The 22,566-nt window shown below is 32.6% G+C and overlaps 1 protein-coding gene across 1 annotated transcript in view; it reads right to left on the bottom strand.

The window, feature by feature from the left end:
• Positions 1-9,801: 9,801 nt before the first annotated feature.
• Positions 9,802-22,566, bottom strand: part of LOC119832692 — a 43,411-nt gene continuing 30,646 nt past the window's right edge. Inside the window, exons 2-6 of the mRNA XM_038356410.1 lie at positions 19,037-19,209; positions 15,747-15,933; positions 15,336-15,475; positions 13,965-14,184; positions 9,802-10,358 (exon numbers count right to left, since the gene is read on the bottom strand). Coding sequence (XP_038212338.1) covers positions 10,267-10,358; positions 13,965-14,184; positions 15,336-15,475; positions 15,747-15,933; positions 19,037-19,209 — 812 coding nt within the window. The 3' untranslated portion in view covers positions 9,802-10,266. The remainder of the gene's footprint in view (positions 10,359-13,964; positions 14,185-15,335; positions 15,476-15,746; positions 15,934-19,036; positions 19,210-22,566) is intronic.

Here is a 22,566-nt window from a genome sequence, read left to right as displayed (position 1 = left end):
ACAGGGTATGTCAAACAACCATAATTTAAAGAGTAAACGCCAAGGTCATTAGTTCAAACCTGACCTCTAGTTATGTTCATACAAAGTTAATCATTATTAAAATCTATTTGGGAATTATATTTTAATTATGATGAATTGTTTAGTAAGTTGAACATGGCCGCATATCCCGGGGCAACTTTATTAGATTATAAATTCGTAACTACTAATTTAGGTTTAAACTTTACTACACTGGCGGTACGCTGTATTTGAAATAATACTGATTAATACGGGGAATGAGTATCAAGTTTATAGTTAGATTGCAGTGGCTTTTATAATGTTATTTCTGTTACGTCATTTAACACGAAATAAATGAATCAAGTAATATATTAATAGGGTTTTATACGTAGTTGTATTATAATTTTTACTTATGTATTTCATCGTATGTTTCAATCAAAACTATACTAATTTATTATATTATAAATATTAGTATGCATATAGTTACGCTGTTATTTTTTTACATTATCAGCTCATTGATATCTGTAAATCAACCGAACTGATTGAACATAGTATAAATATATAAGCAACAAAAACGATATCGTAACAATGTCCTCAGAAATATCCAGAATATTCCTGCCATATTCTCATATGAAGGTACAAGACGTGCCGTCTTAGCCAGATAGCTATAAATTTAAAAATGTATGTAGATACGCCTCGGACTGTTTTACTGCTATCCAATGCCCAGAACATTTGTTAAGATTTTTATTGTATTTTCTTTTGCTTGATTTTATTAGAGTGTTATTTTTTCAACTAGCACTATTTTATAAAAATAAAACACTTCTAATTTTCAATTTTTTTCACTGTTAATTATTCAGCATACATGTAAATAGTACATTTGACATTTATTTATGTGAAAGTCGACATTGATTATGTGGAAGCATAAATTTTTTTTATTAGGATTTATCCAAAACATTCAGAAACAGACAGATAAACATCAGAGCTCTGCTCTGCCGCTATATCACTATGCAACGTAAAATAATTATGTCTTTAATTCGAACCAGAGGTTCCTGAGATGATCTCGGTCTAATAAACAACCTCTTCAGATTTATTTTTATTATTTAAAGGAAAATCTGTACTGCCATATAAGTATATTTTGAATGTATCCACTTCAACATTTTGATAGTCTTTATACAAAGAAAAAGAAATACTCAGTATATCTTGCACATGCAGCCCAAGCACAGTTCCTGGAGGACGCAGAATTTGTAAAATTTCATGCAATACCGATTCCACTATTGTGAATCGTCCCATTATGCTCCAACTTTTATGCAGGAATCTGAATATCCGTCTATATTTTATTTTTACAAAATGTGGATGTAGCTATACCGACAGAAATATGTATCACATATATTTTGGTACTGGTTTTAGACGTAATTTGACCGTATCTTCGGTACAGGTGTTAAGGCTCGATCAGAGACCTAAGGGTTCCTGGGTTGGATTTTCAGTGGAGACCATTAAAACAAGGGCTTTAAAGGTCAAGGTTTGGCACGATACAGTAGGTTTCCGAAGGGGTCGCGGGCGAATCCTACCCAGTTCCTGTAACGGAACACAGTGGAGTTTTTGTCCATAGTCATCCGACATAGCCCACTGCTTCTTCCCCGAGGAACCTGGGTAAATACCCAATCTTGTATATATATGCAAGACTTGCCCATTCAAAAAGGAATGGATACGGTACGCTGATCAGACTTAAAGAAAACCGGGCTATGTACAGATGTGTACAGATGTACCGATATAATGCATATGCAATACCACAAGGGGCTTGACTCTTATTTGTGACTTATCCTTACTAATATAAAGCTAATTTTGTCGCAACTTTATGGCATCATTTTTGTTTTTCAAGAGCATGAAGAATGATATGAGCATGTGGGATATTTTTGGTTAGACGCGGGGAAACATCTCAATCCCATTGGAATTTTCTTTGACCATGTGGGCGAAACCATGGGAATAGAGCTAGTACGTGCATATGTGTTGTTAATCGAGGTTTAATCAAACAATACACTACTTCTTATATTTATATATACACCGTAGTACTTTATGTTAAACATCCTGCCTAATTTTGTTCTGCAATATAGGATACTAAAGTAATGAATATTATAATGAATATGTATAAAATTCCAGTGTCACAATTTTAGTTATCAAACTCCTCCGAAACGGATGGATCCATTCTTATGAAATTTTGTGTGCATATTGGGTATGTCTGAAAATCAGTTAACATCTATTTTTTATACCCCTAAATGATAAGAGTAAAACAGATCAGCCGGGTCAGCTAGTATTTTCTTGTGTTTGATTTCACGCGAGTATTATACATTTAGAAATTAAAAACTTTTTAACGGATTTTAAACGCGATTTATTCATTATATTATTAACCCGACGTTTCGAACACTTTACAGCGAGCGTGGTTACGGGGAGTGTTCGCTGTAAAGTGTTCGAAACGTCGGGTTAATAATATAATGAATAAATCGCGTTTAAAATCCGGGTCAGCTATTTACATATATTAAGTATTGTTCTACGATAATAGAATAAATAAATTATTGGACCAATATAGTGCTATCTTGATAGATCTTCGTGAAGTATTTTGGCTGTTTCTAACATGAATGTAGCCAAAGCTGTGAATAATACGTGGAGCATGCCAGAGCGCCTTCTGAATTTATCATACATCTGATATCATGTAAGACTATGCTTGCTAGATTGACTATATATCAATATTATAAACTACTAGCTGTGCCCCGCGGTTTCACCTGCGTAAGTCCGTATCCCGTTGGAATATCGGGATAAAAAGGTGCCTATATGTTATTTCAGTGGTCCAGATTTCTACGTACCAAATTTCATTGCAATCAGTTCAATAGTTTTTGCGTGAAAGAGCAACAAACACACACACATCCTTACAAATTTTCGCATTTAATATTAGTAGGATGTGCTATTATTATTATTAATAATATAAATAATATTATTATTAATAATATTAGTAGGATGTGCTTCTATATTTTCCTGTGTTTTAAATTTTGATCACAAGTTGGAAGCTTATTAAAAACAAATAACATTTGTTCATGAAGTTTTCGAGAAAATAATGCGAATTACTTGAAAATTGAACTTAAACCGGTGCACAGGCTAACTCCGAAGATTCCTTACATGTAAACTTGCCAAATATATGAGAAAACTTTTCGTTGGGACATTTTAATGTTCGGAATATACAAGGCTATCTAGGTAGTTGTAGGTTTAATAAGCTTTCTACTGAAGCAGAGAATACAATAAATTCCGAGCCTTCTACTTATCTTTTAGCAATAATAAAAAAAAGTTTAATTAGTTTTGAGTGATAACGTATACTAAGCTAACCATAAACGTGAGAAAAAGGGAAGCCAGTAAGACTGGCCGTAACGCGTTGCGTAACGCACGTTACTTAACTAATTACAACAAATTTCGTTGTGCTTACATCATAGGCGGGACACGGGAAAAATTTATTTATATAAATATAAACAAATTTTTCTCCTTTCGCAAAATATGTTAATTAGCGTAATATTTTATCACCTTTCTTACATATAAAGAATTCGGTTCCTTTATAATGGTTTAGTCATTTACCATACACAAAGGACATCTATAGTATATAGGATATAGGACTTACAAGCTTACACTAGCCACTCGTCCCGGCTCCGCCCATGTTGACCCTTGTTGTTGTATATAAACAAAATAAAATATAACCTATATATAAAGAATTTTTCAAATCAGTTCAGATCCAGATAACCTCAAACTAACCCACAAATTCGCAAACTTTTTTATAATATATATAGATAATTGTTAAAAATATAAATTAAATTATGTTGCATTTGTTCGTTTAAAATGAAATACCAAAATAATTACACTTCGGCTACACGACCCAAAATCCCCTTACAATAGCCCAAAAAACTGCAACTTTCATATTCTTTAGCCCTCATAACTTTTCCTTTCACAGCATTAGCATTGTTAACTCGCATAATGAAACTCATTGTTTTATTTCAATTATTTTCCCTCGAAAAACTCAGTTAAAGGAGCGGGTCGAACAAAAGAGTTGGTGCAAATTAAAACCACAGAATTATATTTATATTTATTCGCCGTTACGACATTCAATGACAATTTATACATTATAATATTTCAATATAAATAATGATCGGCGATAATGCGTGAGCGACATTCATTTGATTAAATACGTCAATTAGTCTATCAATTATTCAGTGGGAATTATGCAATCGAAAAATTACAATAGCGAATCGTTTAATACGGCTAACAATGAAATGACTCGCCGTTATGTATTCTGCATTTGATACGCTACAGAATTTAAAATAAACAAGGATCATTTGTAGTACCGAATACATAGACTTAGAGAGTCATTCATTGGCTTATAGAAGTGTACACATAATTGTAATAATGTCATCGTCATACAAATAAGTATTATTAATAATAACCTTAAAACCTTATATTAAATAGGTTACATGACAGACCCATATAATAAATCAATACATATCATACAGAATGTATAAGTATGCTCGTGCTAATCAGAATTTATTCGATTATTAAAATGTCTGCCCAAACATCATCACCACGTAATACAACAGACACATGTATCACAGAACAATTTGATAGTGCTAGAAATTGACAATCAACATCAATGGGACGCCACAATAAATTATTGGTTACAAATAAACTTTCGGCCATGCACCGACAGGCGGCTTGTTAACATTTTAAACCCTTGTTCGTTTGACAATGACGGTCTGTTAAAATCGATTCTTAATTTGAAATTTACAATTCGAATTTTTCATCTATTATTGTTTTAAAGACGGTAAATGCGAAATATCAATTTAAAATTAAAGTTTGACTTTAGAATGTTATGTCTAAGTTCTTTGGAAAGTTCCGGAACGTTTAGAAGCCACATGTCAATAGGGATATAGCCCTAGAGATGAGACGCTGCAAATCCTTATAATTTGCAATGAGAATTGTATTATTTCCTCGGAAATTAAAGCAAATTTCTTTTATATCCGTTTTATTCTTCATCTTTATATTCAACCTAACACATGCTTCTGTTATAATACAAATTTTCATTCACGTAGGATCCAAATCATTAAAAAATTATGCGACCACGTGGACTGTTGAGGTATATTTGAGGCCAAAAAGCATAGTATATACAACAAAATTGAATCACTAAAACTAATTTAAATAAAATCATACAAAACAAAACAGTATCAAAAGCTTTTGATGAAATATAAAAACTATGATAATTATAGTAAATCGAACCAACTCTCGCAAGGAAGTGGCTGTCAGACCCTCATTCATTTTTGAAACTTAACTCTGCTTATACTATGAATATTATAGTCTTCGCATTAGATTATTTTGTGTTAAGTATTATAACAACACACTATTTTACTTTTACCATAACTCATTTGTTCCCACTGCAAATTGTTTTCAGGCTATTTAAACTTAAATAGGAGGTAAATTATATCTATATATAATCTGAGGATCTTCAAAAGTAGAGCGAACAGGTACCTCCTAGGGAAGCGCGGTCCATCTTAGACTACCAGCAGGCGAGATGGTAGTCAAGCGCTTCCCTATCACACAATAAAAAAAAAATAAAAAAATTATACCATTATTAACTAACTTCAAAATCAAAAACTTGCTACCCTTGAAGCGTCTCATCCCGCAACTAATAAAATATTTCATACAACATTTATAATACTTTAGATATTAACTACCTAGTCGTAATCTATTTACATATTATTCAAATACATGAAAACGTTAGAATTTGGCACATGTATAAAACACTTGATTCATATAAAACTGGCATTAATTGAGAGAAAGAATAAATTGCTTATTTGTTCTATTGATAAATTGTAAATAGGTTTTTGAATGATATAGCTTTACTGATTAAATGACCAGCATTATTATCATAATTTATTTTATTTGACAAAACGTAATAATAAAGTTTTTTCAATTGCTAGAAGTTAGTTTCCTTCGAGGTTTCGAATAATTTAAGGATAATAACCCTTTAATCAATACAAGACAAAAATATATCTCTAAAACCAAGTAAATGAAAGAAAAGTAAAACTTAGGTACTCTATTAAAAGAAAACACGCTACGCTGTAGTTTTCGGAGGCGAAATATTTAAACACAATAATATTCAACATTTTCTTAACATAGTTGGACACTATTAAAATTCACGGAGTACAAATTCAAGTGAACCTGAACGCTTATTTTCTAGAATAAAATAATCACGATTTATTCAGAAAAATACAGGCAAATTTAATCATGTAAAACTTTCGAATGGAATAAGCTGGTCTCATAACTAACTCTCGAAATTTATGACCATTGATACAATTCCGAGTTTCGGAAGTTTTTCAATTATGTTTAACAATTTTTTTTCTAATAATCAAGATAAAGTGGCCATTATATACTTTGCAATATTTACGTGTCGTTCTTGTAATACATTTTTTGAAATTTAAGCCGCCGACAACGTGATAATGTAATTAAAATTATATTGTTATACTGTATTTCCATTTTAGTCCACTATTTAAGTTTTTTACTCATAGAAATATCTTTACATAAAACATTGAACGTTGAAGATTCCGAACGACACACGACATCATTAGACGTCACATCAACAGTGAAGTACTGTCCCAAAACTAATACAATAATAACTATAAAAGTGGATTTCTGTGTAGCTCGTACACTACCCTCACTGAACCTAATCCAATAATATTAAGGCAAAGTATCTAATAGACACAGCCAGTATCAGTGTTATACCTACCGTTAGTTTCAATTTGCCGTAAACGATAAACAAGGGACGTAAAACAACCTTTTCTTTTAATAAGCTTAACTATTGTTTGGCGAATTGTAAATCGAGGGAGTCTAACGAACTAGGGTATGCAATAGAAAAAAATAAATATTCAGCGAAATTTCTAATAATATTTATATTCATAAGAATTCATATCAAGTTAGTAGTTTTTAGTCTCATTTTTAGGCAGAATTTGTGTCAGTTTAAACGCAATTTATGGCAATTTAAATGTAGCCAAATGTAAAAAAGATACCTTTGGGTAAGAATAATGTACAAGAAGCATTAACGTATCATACATATTTTAACAATCACTTTGTTCTGATAGCGTAATATTTCACAATATTAACCGAGAGCTGGCAACTCAGCTGGTAATTAATAGAAACCCCAGTTGCGACATAATTCAATATCTAAAAAAATCCAAATTCAAATTCAATACAGCCAAAAACTTTCCGCGAATTTAAATGTCATGCAACATTTAATGTTGCGAGGTAAACCAGAAACTCCTACTTACATCGCCCATGGGATCCATGCTACGAACATTCTCGTAGCAAATATCGAAGTAAAAAAATACCGAGTAATAACACATGCCAACCTCAATTTTAGTGCAGACTTTCCTAGATAAAAATTAAACGTCCACAAGCTATTCCCAAATCCATTTCGAAATTAGTCCGAGTATGCAAACAGACGAGCCTTGAGGCAATTTATATTAAAGTGTTTGAGCGTCTACGAAATTCGTAGCAGAGGTGAGGACGTGAAATATTACGTTATAGTAGTGATTTTATTTTGTCACACTGTGATTATCACTGTTATTTTTAAATATGATAGACTAATCGTTGTTTTGTACAGTGCTAAAACTTGCTTTATTGAAGCTAATGTAATGAAATCTATACTTATTATTTATAGTTTCATATTTAAAGTAATAAAATTAATTATGTGCTTGTATAACTTAAGACTGTATAACTTTATTGCCAGGAAATATTAAACACTTAGATTAATTAAAAAGTTATAGTTTGCAATTGAAGAAATCAAACAATAACAAGAGTATTATCCATACCTGTTAATTATAACGTAAATATAACTGTTATGTGTGATTTTTCGCACATACAATTGCGTAAAACGCTTTGTAAATTCTCTATGATAATTGTATTCATAGTCACGTACATTGAATAACAATAATCGTATTACTTGTTTTATATAATAGCTAGCTTATGCACGTGTGTTTGTTTCCTTCACGTTATCGCGTTAACCATTCTGCATATAAAGTACCATTCACCTTCCTTATGAGTTGATTTTCTTAATGTTTTGTTTTATTGCAATGTCTAACTATTTATTGATCATTATGCTTTTAACCTTACTTAAAGGAGAGAAAAGAGTAGCAGAGATTATTTCGCATAAGCATAGGCATGTTTTTATGAATCAAGTGCTTTATTCAACCGACGAAGTACAGTAATAAAATATAAGATGCAAAAATGTATTCTATACTTATAAACTAACAAACGTGAAACACACAAAATGACTAGGCCATGGTTCAATTTAGAAATAGGTAATCAGGCCGACACGTGTTAAAAATTGACGAAAATACAATAAGAAATATAAGTTTATTTTTAATTCGCGTTTATTCGTTTTTTTTTTTTCTTTCTATTGACCACTTGAATTAAAGGTCGTATCTCTTGAGTGATGTTTAAAAATTCCGCTGATATTAAGTTTGTTATTTAACCGTTCCCTGCCCGATTTTTCTATACATTTATATGTTGCTAGCTAAAACGAAACCTGCCCCATACTTTCGATGCAAATCAAATAAAACTTAATACAAATATATCAATTTATATCATCATTTATTCTATATTACATTTAATTTAATTTTGACATTTATATCGCTCGTAACATATGTAAATATTATAAATAAGTGTTTATAAACATTGAATTCAGTGCTTCCTATAATTATAATAATTTTATATTCCGTAGACAATAATATTTATTATTCCATCCATGAAAATTTTATTCACAAAAAATAATGCACCAAAATACTACTTAAATCTTGAATACAAATTAACTTTAATATTTTATACACAGCCCTTATTTTTATAATTATAAGATCAATGTTATTTAAGTTTATAATGATTTATTCTTTCTGATTCTCTATCATTATCTATATAATATAAAATAAAAAAGCTGTTATGAAAATCAGGAAAACATATGTAGTGTAGCATGAATAAAACAATGTCATGTTTAAATTATTGTTCTAAATTATAATTTGAAAATTTTGTTAGAAATAACATTTATTTGACCGCCTTTTAATACCTCTTTTCTTTATGTATGAGCGTAAAAAGGTTCTAAAATAAACATGAATCTATTTTATGTCAAGAAAAATATACAGGTATATCATATATATAAACCTATGGTTTATATTCATACGAATATAGTAATAGACCGAAGATACAAATATTTTGATACATTGCTGCATTCAAAACGCATTCTTCAAGCCTCGTAGTTGCCAGTCGGCAATCTATGATGTGTTTACAGTTAGCATCATTGCTTCTACGCAATTAAACGTACCTCATTCATTATCGTTTATTGCAATTTCAATAAGATAGAAATAGTTATAAAAATATTAACATTGATTAAAAACAACTGAGAAAATAATTAAAAACGTTCACTCTTGTGCATATCGATAACTTATTGAAGTGATTCAAACAAATGAATTAAACTTTCAAATGAAATCTTGGAAAGCCGTTTTCAATGAAAGCTTTGATAGGAATCAGTTAGTTTAGTAACCTTTGTATTATCAATGCCTTATAATCTTTGTATTAAAAATATATTAAATTAAAGAGATATTGAATTTTTTTTTTCTGAGTCACAAGGGAGCAGGTACGTCGCCTGATGAGGGTGGTGGTGGTGAATGATGGTGGTCACTACCGGCATTAAATGGTATGGGATAAGGAAAAGTTTGACGGAGGGGATAAAGAAAGTGGTGCTTAGTACATATTGTTTACTTATCAACGGCAACTGTTTATTGTTAATGAGATATGGAATGGACTGAAAAAAAAAAACTACTAACCGATTGCAATGAAATTTGGCACGTAGATAGCTGGACAACTGGAATAACATATAGGTAACTTTTTATCCCGATATTCCTACGGGATACAGACTTACGAGGGTGAAACCGCGGGGCGCAGCTAGTATCGATTATACAGCAGATTTTGAATTCGCGTCTTTTGCCAAACCGAGCGTTCGAATCCCGCGTCATCATCGAATTCTTTCTATTCATTAAATATTTTTCGTTTATTAGCTGTACAATATGGTGGTTCGTTGTTTGACTAGGATTACTAAAAACTATAATAACTAATAATACAAAACAATCGATATGCACAAGTGGATGGAATACTCTACCTAAACTAACTTTTTACAATACCGACACAGCCTATCGACCGTTCCGACTATATCTCTCTCAAGGCACTGTATTTAGAAAATATATGTACTAAGATACTCAGGGCTACCGCTGATGCCGCTGTGGCCGTGATACTCGAACCTGTGGACAAAGATTCGTTTATTTATTACGTACATCACACATCTTTACGAATTAACTTAATGCGATATTGACATTTATACTAACAACCGTTATGAAGAAAAAATCAAAATCATGGTATTTAGTTAATATTGAATGAAATGATGTTCTATTCATTACTGTTCACACCTTTTTAATTTGTTTTCACACCAACAGTAATCCGTGCAATAAAGCCTAGAGGTAAACTTCCAGCCTACCGACGCAAAAATCATATCATAAAATTACACCGTTATGACAAGAAAAGTAAACAAATAAACAAATACGCTTTCGTATTTATAATATGTGTAAGGCCAAGCTGTTGTGTTACCCGTGTGGTCAAAGGAAATTCCCATCGAAATGTGATGTTTCTTCTTTATAGCGTTACGTTACGTAACGTATGATTAGGATAAAAATAATTTTTAAGAAAAAACTAAACCTCTGAGCTGTCTGAATCACCAAATTTACCAAAAAAAAACAGCTTTCAAATAAAATAACAATCATCAAAATAGGTTCACCCAGTAAAAAGTTCTGAGGTCACAAATACAAAAAAAACATAGATATTATTTTGTGATGTCATTAAAAAACAAATGATAATGTTATTAGCTCCATTGATAATGTGATTTTATCTTAATAATTGCTACTCATAGTCATAGTTGACGATCAAGTCTATAGGTCAAAGTTTGTACACCCCCAGGCTTTTGACTTAGCTTAATAGTCTGAAGGACAATAACTTTTGCTTAATCTTGTTATTCTGTTGTTCAATTTAGCAAGTTATTTCTGACTGACCACGCCCTTGCTTACTTGGCCTTGAAAATGACATATTTCGCCAATTTATTTTAAGACTAGCCATCGGACCGCGGCTTTGCCCGCACGGAGGAAGAAAATATAAATTCGCTCTACACTCAAGTCCCCTATCACTACACACAATCATATGATAAAAATCACTCCGTTTCGATGGTAAAGAAAGACAAACAAAACCCTTACATTATTATAAATAAATGTTGCAAATAATTCAGTCATAAAAAAGACAGCGGTTAAAAAAAGTATGAACAAATCTAACCCAGATCACCAACATACCAACACACTTAGAAATTTTGAAAGAATAGAAAAACAATTGATCACGAGACAGGATTTCAAAATTTCTCATTTGTAAAGCATTTCAATGCTATAAAACTAAAAATTAAATACCAACACACTGTTCGAAATTCTAAAGCAGTATATAACATCAATTTATATTCAGCTCACTTAGTTCATTCTCATATATTATATGAAGCTCCAAGAAAATTTGACCTTTATAAAATGAATTCGACTCGATTAGCTCAAAACCTGAACATTAAACACCGTAATGAAATCTACAAAGTTGGCAAATAAGTTACGCCGTCACAACGTTCGCCCTCCATTGCCGAGACACAATTGGTCTATTTATCATCACGATAATTTCGTCGGAATTAAATCGTTTCTCAGAAAGATTTCTACCTGACGTTAATGTTAACTATATCTTGGAAATAATTCAATGCGTATTTATTGTAAAATGAAGCGCTTAAATAACATTTTGATTCAGAGAACATGGCTAAAAGTTACTGAATCGTTGTTTTTAATATCAAAATACACTAACATATCTTGAGGAATTTCGAATATTAAATCTATTTTCGTCCGCCTAGATTATTAAGTATTATGAAATTAAATAAACTACACTGGAGTGTATGAAAATGTTTTATCGATTCATTTGTTACATTTAAGAAATATCTTATTATATACTATAAATAGCAGTGGTGGCTCAGTGGTGAGAACCTCGGACTTCAAAATTGATAAGTCGGGGTTCGAGACCGGGCAAGCGTGCAGTAAATAAATCGATTCTTCAATTTATTTGCACATGTGAATAACATCACCACTGCTTAAAACGGTGAAGGAAAACATCGTGAGGAAACCGGCATGTCCAAGAATCAAAAGTTCGACGACTTCATGTGACATCTGCCAACCCGCACTTGGCCAGCGTGGTGGATTATGGCCTGTACCCTCATAGGAGGCCTGTGTCCCAGCAGAGGGAACATATATGGGCTGATGATGATGATGACATTAAATCAAAGCTGACTGACTGTCATTCTAGGCATGCAGATAGATGTTACGACGTAGGCATCTGCTAAGAAAGGATTTTGGTATATTATACCTCCAAGGGGATGAAAGTTTGTACAATGAAAATTTATTAAGACCACACGGGCGAAGCTGTGGGCAACAGTTAGTGTGTTACACAGAGTGTCGGATGATGATCAAGACAAAACAACTGTACATTCAGCAGCACTAGAAACCTCTTCATAAATGTGTAGGATTTTGGAGATGGTGCAAAAGTTTTTAAATATTTGAAACAATGGGAAAAATTTAAAAGGAACAAATTTCGCGTGACAACAAAATACACGCAAAGACGCCGTAGAAAGCTAGTGATCAATATGTAGAGTGAGTAATATGAGCCTTTGTCCAGCATAAGCAAACACAACTCTAACAAAAAAGGCTTGCATCTGAAGCAAAATCGATCAGGGATGCATGTGCTGCAAGCTCACACGTTGGTGTTTTATAGGAACTTAGCCTTATGAGTTTCCGATCAGAGCAATAAATTTACCACTGTCCAATGCTAGTTTTGAAAACCTTCGAGAAGTTTCCCGTTTTATTTCTTAAGTATCTGTGCCCCGCGATTCTAAATATTTTCCCCAAATTCGGTAGAAGCGTGTTTTAATAAAGCCTTGTCTTCTGCTTTAAATGGACTATCCAATAAAAAGAAAATAATACAATTTATTAGGCGTTAAATCAAATATTCACACACGCTACTTTTTTCAATTCAACTTTTATAGTTCGTTACTACATTTATACACCAAGAACAGCTGAACTATGTTAACTAACTGTTAGCTTTCTCTCTATTTAAGAAGTTATTATCAAAGCGGATTACGATAACCACTTAAACAATGTTTACGTTAAAATAAACTTCGGATACTCAAGTCAAAATCAACAACGGAAGGGATTTATTATATCAATATTATAAAAACAATTGAATTAACATCCCGTTATCGACTGTCAGGACCATATTCGCTGGAAGATGACGGGTGATTATAATCCACTCACACAGTTGACTCAGCTATTTTATATGCCGGTACTTTTATAGATTTCATGGCATAGTTTTAATTGAATTTATAATGTATTTGTATTTTGCTGTATTTTGTTCCTCAATTGAAATATCGAACTTTAAGTGCATATAATATAAATTTGTAATGTATTAAAATCGACTTATCTGATAGAAGCGCTATCATTCTATAAAATAAGTAAATGATAATATTATAAGTAAATAGTAAATACTATGTATTTTCAACCACACAATTTTGCAAGTTTTTTAACACATGAATATTTTATTTTAATTTATTATTCAATCATCTATATGAAAATATTAAAAACTAATGATAGGTCCTGGCGTTGCCCGTGCTACATATGTTGAGTGCTATACTCGAGGATTAGGTGTTTGCCCAACGGTGAAAGAATTTCTGAATGATGGCGGTGGTGGTGGTGGTGGTGCTGATGGTGGTGATGATGATGATGATGATGATTTACCTGACGCAGTGAACATCGATAGATGCGGCGACCTCGCGACCACCAATGTCACATTGGTAGCACGGGTGAAGCTCGGTCGGGTGGGCTGAGTGGCCTCACAAGTAAGCCCTATCGCTCCTCTCGCGGTGGTCACGCGAAACCTTAGTGGTCGCCAGCTGGAGCGGAGACCGTAGTCGTCTGCTGTTGATACTTCAGTGTGGTCATGCATCCATTGTTCTGTCTGAGAGGATACATTTATAAGAATAATTGATTTGTTAATATGGACGTGGAAATTGAAAACTTTAAGACGATATTTTCATGTGTTTGATTTTACTCGAGTATTATACATTTAGAAATTAAAAACTTTTTAACGGATTTTAAACGCGATTTATTCATTATATTATTAACCCGACGTTTCGAACACTTTACAGCGAGCGAAGTTTTTAAGATGATTCATTCATTATTCATTACATTATATATTTGGATTTGTTTATTTGCTATATTGTAATAAATTAGAGGATTCATTATTAAGAATTTTTGTGTTTGATCACTGAATAAAGTTTAATTATTATAAAATAAGATGCGTAAATAAATAATGTATCGCTTCAAATGATCATACTATATTCTTAACAAAATATAACGTTGGGGGGACCGATTTTGATGATTCTATTTTATTTGAAAGTTTTCTTCCTCCCATGTGGTTCCACTTAAATTTAATCTAGTTCTGACAATGTGACGGCGGTTTAGTTTTTTTGTAAAAATAATTATTTACAGTAGAAAATAAGAAAAATGAAAGAAAGTAAAGTGAATGTGAAAGTCCATCTTATTACATATCATTGATAAGTATCTAATTATAACAGTTATTGACTGTATAAGACAGTACAGTACGATATAGCCTGTTTTTATGAACGGACTTGTCTAGTATACTGTGTCCTTTATTCCCAGAATAATGAACCAATAATAAAGACTTCACAGCAACACATTCACAATCCATTCATACTGTTTGTAAATACCGCAAAATATTAATGTTCAGGCTACGGAAAAATCGAATGCTTTTATTTCACTTCAAAAGACATTTAATATTATTATTAAAATCGGGTATTTTTATTCTGCTACCAACAAATATCAGATTTTATACATAGAGTAGGTGATTATCATCTGTCATTGGCATTAACAATGCCTGGAATACATCGCCTTTAAAAAAACGGTGCCCTTTTTTAAGCGCCTTTTTTCACGCCTATGTGTTTATAATTAAAAACACAATTGGTTAATAACTGTTTAAAAACATTGTTTTAGCAGCAACATTGAGCAGTAAAGAACAATTCAAACCCTAGCTTCCTGAAGCGAATTATCATGATCAGGAGTAGATAAAGGTTAAAATAAAAGACTTACTTTTTCGGGCCGTCCGTCTATATACCACATGATATTAGCTGGAGGCATTGCTGGCACAGTGGAGCAGTTGAGAAGTACGTCTTCTCCTATTTGAACGCTGCCAGGTAGCCCCATAATCACAGGGTCTTGTTTTAATGTCACTGTGGTAATACTTTTGTTAATGTAGCAGGAAATATACATAAATTTTATAATAAGAAAAGAACTTTTTACATGTAACTTTGGTGTGTATATCATGGAAAAAGTAATTAAAAATGCACCTTGAAAATTGTACTATTATTTTAGTATTGTCAAATAAATAAAGTATTTATAATATAAATATAAGATAAGATGACCTTACGATTTATTCAACGAACAAGGTACAAAACACTAAAAAATAAATTTATATGATAAACTTAAACGAATGTAACATACCAGCTACAGTCAGATGTTTCGTCTGGTTGACCACCGCGAACCTCGGGCCCTCAGTGGAGACCTCGCAGGTGAACGATATCCTGGTGTTGTAGCGCTTCGGCACCGGCACGCTTATGGAACACTTATTTTCATCGCATGTCCCACGGGTGACGCCGCCAGCTGTTGTATTGAACGTTCTTGTTGATGGCTGAAAGGGAATAGAATTAATAGCATCCTTCTCTAACAATGGACAGACAGTCAAATTAAATATAAAATATAAAATACGTCTTCTACACTAGTGTTATAAGAAAACTTTTGTTCTATTGTACGTTGGTAATGTTTTCACGAAAAGCTGCTGGATCGATATCAAAAATACTTTCACCATTGGAAAGCTGCATCTTCACTGAGTGACATAAGCTATATATGTAGGTACAACGGGCGGCCAAGGCGCATAGTCTAGGCGCTAGTCATTTATACCAATCCAATAAGTACAGTAACGTAATGTCAAACCTTTTTACAGATTATGTAAACGCACTCAAATTGACACTAACTTATCAAGTGACTTAATTAACTTATCGTTTTGTTCCTAGACTTAGGTATATTTCTGTATTTTTTTTTAGTAGCAAAGTTTTTCTTTATTTCAAAAATTATTTCACCGCCAGAAAGTTGCATCATCACTGAGTGATACAGGCTGTATACGCGCCACGGACGAAGCCGATACGCTTGTATATAATACATCCGTTTAACCCTTATATCGTAAAGACATAAATCCTTCCATTCATAATATTTTTGACATATATGTTATCTTCACTGCCCTTACCTTATATTTTACCTACGTTTATAACGCATTAAAACGTAGGTTCATTTACACGCAAGCTAAAAGGTAAGGGCAGCTATCTTCAATACATAGTATAAAACAAAGTCGCTTTCTCTATCCCTATGTCCCTATGTATGCTTAAATATAAAATATGCAACGAATTTGATGGGTTTTTTAATAGATCGAGTGATTCAAGAGAAATGTGTACATGTATAATAATATCTATTAAGAAAGAAAGAAATAAATTTATTGTCTATAAAATAAACAGCACCGCACATACAAAAAAAAATTAAGTAAAAAAAATCTATAAATAAATTAACAACTAATATCTACACTAAAACTATTACACTAAAATAAAACTAACAAAAACAAAAAACGAAAATAAAGTAAAATAGTACACTGTGCGGCTTGTTAATTACAGACAAGAGTTATTATCTACTCCGAATTAACGCGTGCGAAGCCACGGGTAAAAGCTAGTCGTAAAATCAGTATTACGACCTGCATGCCTCGTTTCATTGAATACGGCAGCGGCAGATTGGCTTTATTAACGTCAGAAACAATATTCTCAGCTCAGCGAGGACAAAGGTAGGAGGGAAAAAATGTCATTTGAAAACCGTTCGAATCGCTAGTTATCGGCATAACTGAATTTTCAGTTTCATTGGCGCGTACGACACCCGTAAAAGAGGTGCCATAAAATATTCCGTAACGTAAATTGGAGTAAAATGAATGTATAATATATTGCAGGGAATATATGTTGGGGGATTTGTAAGTGAGGTTTTTGTGGATCTGCATATAATATGACTAGTTTTGCTCTGCGTTAAAGGAAGCGATAGAGAGATTCGGGATTTTTCCCACATGGTTCCTGTTCCTGCGGGATTTTCAGGGTAAAAATATCCGTATCCTTCATCCGTTTTTACATTTGTACTAAATTTCATCGGTATCGACATACGGACAGAGTTACTTTCACATTTATAATATCAGTAGGGACTAAACGTAGTTCGTTATCATCTTTTTATTAATATGAAATGTATACTGTAGAATTGATATGATTTGCAGCGTAGTAGTTTCTCGTTAGCTCTTCCGTTTTCCGTAGAAGAATATAAGAATATAAAAAATACGAAACAAGGCCACATTTACTAAAATACACAAATAGTACAAAGGGCGGTCTTATCGCCTGCGGCGATCTCTGCCTGACAACCTTTCGACAGGATGTACATCTATACATCCTCACAAATATATTTTTTTTTATTCTGACTATTTTTTCCTGTGACTATGCGGGAAAAGCCGCGTTAAACTTAATTTTTAAATATGAATAAAATGGTTATGCCAATAATAATAATAATGAAATGTGTAGTTATTTTTATTCTAATAATATATCAGTACACATAACTCGTAAGCTACACTAAAACCCAAACAAAATTTATGACGTAAATGAACGAGCTTGAAACTTTCATATAAAGTGTCTATTTATATTTTCTGCAGCTTAATAGAGTCTTGTTGGTTCAAACCTGTTGCACTAGAATATAGGCTTGCCTGTCAGCTAACACTTGAGTGTTAAGTAACCTGAATATCAAGTACTAGATGCTTTTATAATGTATAACCTTTGTAAGAAGCACCTTGGCAACGTTATACGTAACAGTATGCAGAAGCATGTAAATTAGCATTTCTTGCACTCGAAGTGAAAACAATATGTAATTGTATGCATTGAATTAAAACTTTTCAATCTATTTTTATGTTGATTGTAGGGTACTTTTGTGCCCCATTAACATACAATTTCATATTAATATCCTACTAATATTATAAATGCGAAAGTGAAATAACATATAGGCAACTTTTTATCCCGATATTCCTTCGGGATACGGACTTACGCGGGTGAAACCGCGGGGTGCAACTAGTACAACATAAAATTAACGTACAAACCTTATGAAAAACTTTATTATGAAACTGAGTACCTTTTATATTCAAAATTTGTCGTTTATTTTTTCTTTTTATAAAAGCTGCATTGACAACAAATGGCTGATGATGATGATGATATTGTTGTGTATGCATCGTATAGAATTTAATACGTTTTCTTTTTTATGTTCTACTATTATATATAACAATATTATATTTATACTATATACTTATATACTATAGCGCCCCAGCTCCTTCGCCGTTGAAAGAATTTATGAAATCATTCCAGTAGTTTATGAGATTAGCATTTAAACAAACATACTCGTCCGCTTTATGGTTTTAGTAGAGTATTGATATAACATTTATTATTTACTTTTATTGTACATGTTTTACTTATTGTTATAAATTTGTACGCCTTAGAGCCTTCGCTGCAAAAGCTAAGCTTTTGTTAGATTTTCTATCTTGGATATTCTAATGATATTTTATTCTGGACTGTTCAGGCATTTGGCTGCAGGCGGATGGTGGTTAGCAGGCCTGATGATACAAAGAGAGGTAAATAAATATTTTGCAATGAAGTATTAATAAAGAAACAGATACTGACCTGTTGTCCAGGTGTGAAGCGAAATATTTCGTTGTTATCTCTATACCACTTAACGGAGTGCAAGTCGGGGTCGCCTCGCTCCTTCACGTAGTGGCAGGCGAGATACGCGTCCCTCCGAGGATCGCCATATTGTGGGACCTCCAGGTGTGTTATATTGTGGGCGGTCGCTATCACTGGAGAGAAAGGCTTGTGTTAAAATTAGTGTGAAAGAGTCCTTAAGAAGCTAGGTGGTATGTGTTTTTGTTGGTTAAGGAACCTTTCAAAATCGTAGGGATTTTCATCTTCTGAAGTTATGAATTCATTAAAATTCATATCTACTTAAAAATAAATACGTGTATTAATATACCTTTCTACAATAAATCTACTTTTCAACCGACTTCAAAAAAGGTAACTAAAAGGAAGTCTTTATTTATATTAGTTTTATGTAAGAAAGATAGAAGAATGGTCTATAACACACAAGAAACACATAACATCTCATTTTGGTCTGTAACAAGAAGTATAAGAAACACATAATATCTTATTTTCAGGTTTCGTAAACTTCATCAAACAACTTTATAAATATCCTTTTACGATTGTATCAAAATCCACGTCAAATGCCATTTCCCAAGCGGAAATTTCGAAACGAAAATAACGTATGTCGGAAGCCTGTCATATACGCCGCGAATTTTCAATGATACATCCCGTCATAGGCAGGTTCGTTAGCAGCCACCGCACCGATGGGATCGGCACTTCTGACATGTAATGACATGAACGGGGATTTTAACAATATTCCACGCGGCTAATTCGTACCTGTAAGCTTTGTACGTAGTTTTTACTAGGGAACTTATCAACCAAATATGTAATAGAAGCTTGGAGTTTAAAGTGATGGTGGAGTTCTTTCAGTCACACTTATATCAAACCAATATTATAAATGTTTAAATTTGTTTGTTTGGATGTTCCTCCGTCAATCACGTAGAATCTACTCAACGGATTTTGATGATATTTGGTATACAGACAGGGGACCTGACTTGGATGATGGGATACTTTTGTCTACCTTGAGATAAATCTTGATACCCGGGCGGAGCCGAAACGAGCCTCTAATACAATAAATAAACACATGGAATATAGTGACACTATTATAATCGATATAGTATAAATTCCATATAACAATTTTTTATTAACATACAATTTTATAAGGTTGTGTTCACAATCGAAATATCTACTTTCGATTCGTTACTATGGTGACGTGCATACATTTTTGGTTAATTATGATGATAAAGATATATAGGTATATCTTTCTTAAAGAAACTTCTGAAATTGCTTGAAAACATTCCTCGGCCACGAAATCAAATTCAGACATATTCATTCCAGTCTTAATTCAAAACCAATTTGAATCAGTGAATTATACAACAATTTACAACTGGTTCGGTTCTCAGCGGAGGGTAATAAAATAAAAAAGTTTTCTGTGACGTTGCTAGGTCATTTAGCTGATTTGATAGTTTGAAAACATTTAAACTGATACTTTAAAATATTAGGAAACTATCCATGAAGTTTTATGGAGAATTCGCGTACAGAATATCGATTTAAAATAAATCTATAGTCAATTGGCAATATGATTTGAAGCTTTTTCACACTGCTTTTTCACTTTTTCTTAACTCGTATGAAATAATCATTCATCGTATCTTTGAAGAGATCCATGTTCAAGTACACAGGAAAAATGGAAACTGGGCGAGAATTCACACACACACACACACACACGCACACACACACACACACATACACGGGAGCGCACGCGCCCAGCCAATATCCCATTCTAATAACAACTAACAAATTTATTTCGTTTTATTTTTTTCTTTTCCATTAAGATGACATAAATTGTAATGTAACATTGTTTTAAGGAAGAAGCCACCGACAACCGAAACACAGTTCCCAACTAGTTCGGTAGTCAGTGGGTCATATAAAATATGTAACTACTCTATTTTATGTCAATAAATATTTTTTCATTTTCATTTTTTTCATTTTCAATTCCATTCTCTAATCACAGTTTCAATATATAAGAACTAACTCAAACATTTATTTATTTAATTACACTTCTAGAAGCACTTGTGAATTGTCATAACATATTATCATTTACCACCGGTTTGGGAAGTAGTTTCTACAGAGAAGAGCTGGCAAGAAACTCCATAGTTGCTCTTTTAGAAAAATGTCACTTCTACATTGTCATTTAACATAAAAAATATAAGTTACAGGCTAGTGATAGACTGAATAGCGAATAGTGATTTTTATTAGAATAATCCGATTTCAGTAAATACATAAAACATCATACACATGTAAAACAAATGTGTAAATCAATTCATCAAAAACTCAACGAATTTTCACAGTTGCAGATTGTTCAATACAAATTTCATTAATAGTGAATTTTTGGATGGAACTCAACGATTTTATCGTCTATTGTTTATAAATATAAGGTATAAATGAAATTTGAATTTTGTTTCGCGTCAAATATGAATGTAGAATGTAGAAAATACTTTTTATACTATTAAAACGCTTCATAAAGAAGAGAAAGAATGATTCCTATTGATTTATAACTAGTAATATAAAAATAATGTACAAGTCTGTCAGGCCTAAATCTCCGTACCAATTTAGATAAGTTGGGTACGAAAAAATAATCTTTTTGGAATTTATTTGGGCTTTTTATAACCGACTTGAAGAAAAGAAGGACGTTATTAATACGGCTGTATTTTTTTATGTTTCGTAATACCTAACTTTTCACTGGCTGAACCGACAGCTAGTATCTGCCATGTAGTCCCATTAATTTGATATAATTCTAACAATATGAAGATATTTAGTTTTTTCTTTAAAATAATTATTGTTGAGAAAAAAAACAAAAATACGGTATACGTACTATAATATGCACTGGAATTAAGTACACTCGAGCGAAGCCGCGAGCTAGTAGATTCCAATTAAATTTTCTTATATGCATTAACACAGGGATATGATAATGTCTCTAATACATACTCGCCATCAGTCCATATATATTCCCACTTCTGGGACACAGGCCTCCCATGAGGGTTCAGGCCATAATCCACCACGCTGGCCAAGTGCGGGTTGGCAGATGTCACATGTCGTCGAGCTTTTGATTCTTGAACATACCTCACGATGTTTACCTTCACTGTTATAAGCAGTGGCGATGTTATCTACATGTGCAGATGAATTGAAAAATAAATTAATAATTTCCTGCGCGCTCGCTCGGTCTCGAAACCCCGGCTAATCGATTTTTAAGTCCGAGGTTCTCACCACTGAGCCACCACTGCTTTTTATCATACTATCACATATTATTAAAGAAACATAATCAATACCAAATGCTCTCAAGTGATATAAATTCACACACTAAGATATCAGACGCGGAATTAAAAAAATTCACTTTATTTTTAACCCATCTTATTATCCCGGGGCTCATAAGGCATAATTCACACTTCATCCACGTCCACCGGACCTTAAGCCATTTACACACCGCCCCACCGAGCTTAGTGAACATTTATTAAACGCTG

Source organism: Zerene cesonia, chromosome 15 (assembly GCF_012273895.1).
Source record: "Zerene cesonia ecotype Mississippi chromosome 15, Zerene_cesonia_1.1, whole genome shotgun sequence".
Taxonomy (NCBI): Eukaryota; Metazoa; Arthropoda; class Insecta; order Lepidoptera; family Pieridae; genus Zerene; species Zerene cesonia.
The sequence above is the reverse complement of the archived record's forward strand: the minus strand, read 5'-3'. Positions and strand labels throughout refer to the sequence as shown.